At 28.0% G+C, this 4,860-nt stretch overlaps 1 protein-coding gene across 1 annotated transcript in view; it reads right to left on the bottom strand.

Moving 5' to 3' along the window:
* Window positions 1-1,893, bottom strand: part of LOC112679356 — an 18,150-nt gene extending 16,257 nt beyond the window's left edge. The window contains exons 1-2 of the mRNA XM_025549131.1: window positions 1,649-1,893; window positions 448-663 (exon numbers count right to left, since the gene is read on the bottom strand). Coding sequence (XP_025404916.1) covers window positions 448-655 — 208 coding nt within the window. The 5' untranslated portion in view covers window positions 656-663; window positions 1,649-1,893. The remainder of the gene's footprint in view (window positions 1-447; window positions 664-1,648) is intronic.
* Between the last annotated feature and the right edge of the window lie 2,967 nt (window positions 1,894-4,860).

The following is a 4,860-nucleotide window of genomic DNA, read 5'->3' on the forward strand; positions in this document are numbered from 1 at the left end:
TCGAATAACACTCTATGAACACATATAGTTCATGTAAATTATAATAGATCAAAATATACCTAAAATAGTTTTTTGAATATAATATTTTTTTATTACATTCAAATTTAAAGTATTTTTTTTTTTTCAATAGTTCGCTCAATATTCTAATCTTACCTTTTCTTTGCTCTTTTTCTTTTAGATATTCATCATAGCTTGAGTAATTTTTGTAAGTGATTGGACTATTCTCTTTCTTCTTATCCATATTGTCATCGACTATAGTTTTTTGATTATCTCCCGGAGGAATTGTATTATCATCTTGACTGTTATTCAATGTCTTTTCTTCATCATCTTTTTCATCTATAATTGGTTTGTTAGAAGATTTTGTTCCAGACTTAGGGCCTTCTTCAAATAAATCTGTTGATATTCCACCCAATGGATTTTCATTTTCATCAAGATCATCTGAGATCATCTCTTTATCTTGACCGTTATCTACATCACCATCATCAAATTTTTTTTGCACATCATTATTTTTTACACCATCGTTTTCTTGAACACCGTCGGTTTCTTGTACACCATTGCTTTTTTGTACATCATCTTGACATTTTGAAAATGCAAGGAAGAACCAAAACAGACACAATATTTTAGATGACTTTTTAATTTTCAGAATAAATCGCATGTTTTAAACTGTAAACAGAAATTTCTATGAATAATTGTATGTAGTTAAAATGCGTGTTTAACATATGTTTCAATGTAAATGAAGTACATAATAGTACATCAGAATAGTAAATATTATTAAGTACACAGTTTGTTACTGTAATAAAACATGATTTATTATTCTTAATCAATTTTTACTGCTTTAATGAGTTTGACGATTTTATATTAACATTAAGCGTAGAAAACTAAATATTGGAATACATCTGTTTTCAATTTGCAAAATTTTGATTTTAACGTTATTATTTTTAGTTTGTAAATATATACAGCTCACAAAGTATACACAAGTTGCTTGTGGAAATGTTATTTGAATAGTTTCGTTTTTATGTATAACGGATTAATTATACTTTTTTTTTTTTTGGGAATAATATGATTTTATGTTAAAATGTTAAAATTAAATCAATTACAAAATATAGATTTTATATTATATCAATCTAAAGATAAACTGTACTTTTTTTTTGTTTTTTGACTTAAGTCAATATTTTATATATCTTATACCGGATGTTCAACTCAAAATGTATAAAAAAATTTATTTCATATAAAACATTATGTATTTTTTTTTAACAAAATAATTTTATAACCTTGTACTTATAACTTATATTATGAAAGCTGACCATAGGTACAAACAAATTATCTATTTTAAGTTGATAATTTTACTACTTCCATTCAGATTAAGTTTCTATTGAGTTATTATGACTGCTGTACGATGACAATATTTAATTGAAAGACAATATTCATTCTCGTTTTTTTTTTTGTACTTTATTTTCAATTTAAAGAAAAATGCATTTATTTTAAATTTTAGACATTATTGCATAACCAATTCCCAAAAACTTGTGATTTGTTTTTCTTCAAGCTTAATGGTTTTAGTTTTGTAATATTTTACTTTTAATCAGGTAAATAACAAACGTTCATCTTATTTTGTGACTTGTAATAATTTAAACACAAGATGTATACATACGATTTCTCAATTTCTTAGTGAAACACTTGAGATGTGAATATTTGAATACTTTGACAAATTTTCAAAACTCTTTTATTATGTTACAAACCAAACTATCCAAACCTATCCAACAATTTTGATTATACATGAAACAGATGCACTCTTATAACATTGTTACCATACTTCACTACCAAATCACCCAAACTTTACTGAAGGAATGTTGGCAGCAAAAACTATGTTTTAGAAAACCCTCGATTATATCATTGATGATATAAACAAACTGTCTATTTTCCACTACATACTTACATATGTTTTCGTTTCAACATCATTACACGTTTTACTTGTACGTACGAATTGTACAAATATAGTTCTTGTACATATTTGAACAAGTTGAAAAATGAAATAATTTTTGTTGGCACATAAATAATTATAAATATTTTGAAAGCGATACAGTGAATTGTATAATATTTAATTTTATATACTGTTCTATTATTGGGAATAAGTGTTTGTGCTTAAATAAATCAGTAGACATATTATTTTACTAGTAGATAATGTAATAATAATATGATTATTTTTCATTTCATTGAAATCCCTGCATTTTAACTCAATTTTAAATCATCATCAGAGTCATTAGGTATTCAAAATAAAAAAATAAAATCATAAATATTTGGTTTATTATTATTACAATTGATAAATATTATATTTTACTTAATTTAACAAAAATGTTGTTTTATTTGTTATTATTTTGTAATACAAATTGTTATTTCAATCGGTCTCTACTTTGAAGCATCTAAAAAATTTACATTAGTATACAACGTGATGTTTGTTAATTTCAAAATCACAAATATATGTTCAATTTAATATATTTTAAAGCGTAAATTATTTTAAAATACACTTTAATTTATTACACATTGGTTGTCGTTGATTAAAAATTTCAATATCTCCCCTAAGACCATCATGCTGTGACTTATGTAATTTGACTTTGATTTTAAACTTGCCTTGACATGACTAAAGCAAATCCATCATAGGTCACATTCAATTTTATTATGACACGATTTGTTCAGTCACGATAAACTTACGGTTGCAAAATATTATATAAATATTTGTTAAGGCAAATAAGATTACTATCACATTGTATGTTATAAAATTATCACGACTTATGAAACTATGGATTGTAAAATTGCTTTTTCGTCTGAAAAAAGAAAACTCAATATTGCAATGTTGATAGTAATGTTTTCAAGATTTTTTTTTTACTTTATAGCCTTTTCAACAATGTAAGACAAAAAAATTATCATTACCATTGTGTTTCAGAAATTAGTTCTTGATTAATGGAAAATTATGAAATTGAAAGTAGTTTTTATACACTTAGAACGACTACATAAAAAAGGTTATAAATTCTTGAAATATAAACAATTATCATTAGGAATTGAATAGAAAAATGGATTATTATTATTATTATTTTTAATTAACTTCAAATTATTTATTCGAATTATTAAATTCAAAATTTAGTTCTACACTTGTGCCGTGTCTATATCACGCACAATATACGACTGTTCGCGAAGATACAGTTGATCACGAATATTAATTAACGAAAATTTATTATGTCAGTAAAACGAAGAGTGCATTCGTTCATCAACAATTACGTATTCGTTCCGGTATTGTTAGATAGAAGAGAGGAACGATAAAAAACGTGCCTCCCCAGCGGTATTATGATTATAAAACATCTATAAAGTCGCACGTATTTGAATACTCGGGAGTGCATGCGGTGACTTTGTTTTTTTTTTTTTTTTTTGTGTTTGCTAACACGGTCTGCTATTCAGAGCAGGTAAGACTGTACGGGAGTGAATATTGTCCTAGCGATCGGCAAAATGCAAATTAATAATTCATGGAGATCGAAAGAAAAAAAAAAGTAAAGATAACATAGGTACACGTATATTGACAAGCGCACGCGCATTACTGAAAAATATAATTATTGTACCTCAGTACATGAAAAAAAAAACATGTACATATTTACCTCAGGTCGTTGTAAATCAGTTTTTTTTAAGGTTTTTTTTTTAAGGTTGCGCGGTCGTCTTCTCGTTATGCGATAAACGTCGGATAAAAATAATGCCTTTGTGGACGCGAAGACGGTGACGTTTTTCAAGAGCATTTTTCGCTTTTCAGGGGGGGGAACATTTATACACGCATAGAATGAGTATACGGACACGTATTGTTCGAATACACGTACAGGACAAAACTAGAGCGTTGCATGCGTTTTTTTTTTCAACCATTTCTGTTTACTCGTCATCGTAACAATCGTTGTGCAATATCCGGCCGGTGTCGCGGCAAGGGTGTTTAACGAATTCGTGTTTCATGCTCTCGGACAGGGGCTAGCCGATAAACGTATCTTTGAAATGCCAATTCAGTGCGAGTGCAATACAAATTTTTATTACAATAGTATACAGATTTATTCGTTTATCGTTTCCGTCGGTGACTTATCGGTTTACGGTAGCGCAAAACTGTAAACATTTCAATTACATTTGCCGAGGATCGATAACAAAAAGTTTTCATTTTAGTTTGGATAATTGTTTTCAGTGCCACCTGTTGGTGTTGTCATCCGTTTGTCAGCACGATACGTTCTCGGAAGAACTATGCAAATATAAATAAATGTATATATTTATGTACACGTTGTTTGTTCTAGAACACGTCATAGTTGAATCGATTCATAAATGTTTTTAGTTATTTCGCTATATTTTATGCGATTTAAAAACACTATTCGCGTACACTTGATTGTTCTTCTCACGTACATAAACGGCGCTGCGAGTTATTCGATTCTCATTGAAAAAGTAATCAAATAATAGTTTATTTTTCAGATGTTCCTTCCGCGTAACGCAGAGGATTGTTATTACATGCATCTGTAAAGATTGTGTAAAGTCCATAAGATAATAATACTTAATCTTTTAAGATACATGTCGAGCACAACATTACACGCATTATGATTAAACGAATTACACAAACGTAATCTTATGTTATTACTACGATACATTACTATAGTTCCCATAGTAATAATATCACGAATTGTACCATTGTAAGATATCAACATTTTTAAGCCGTTAGATGTTTGATGATGCGGCAGCTATTTGATTTATTCGATGTTTCAACGCGTTGGATACATATTATTATCCATTCAGTTAAAAGTATTTGTGTATCGAAAACGTTATTGAGCCGAAGAGATAATTTTAAATTTGTAGACT

This window comes from Sipha flava, unplaced genomic scaffold (assembly GCF_003268045.1).
Source record: "Sipha flava isolate LNK unplaced genomic scaffold, YSA_version1 134_pilon_pilon, whole genome shotgun sequence".
Lineage (NCBI taxonomy): Eukaryota > Metazoa > Arthropoda > Insecta > Hemiptera > Aphididae > Sipha > Sipha flava.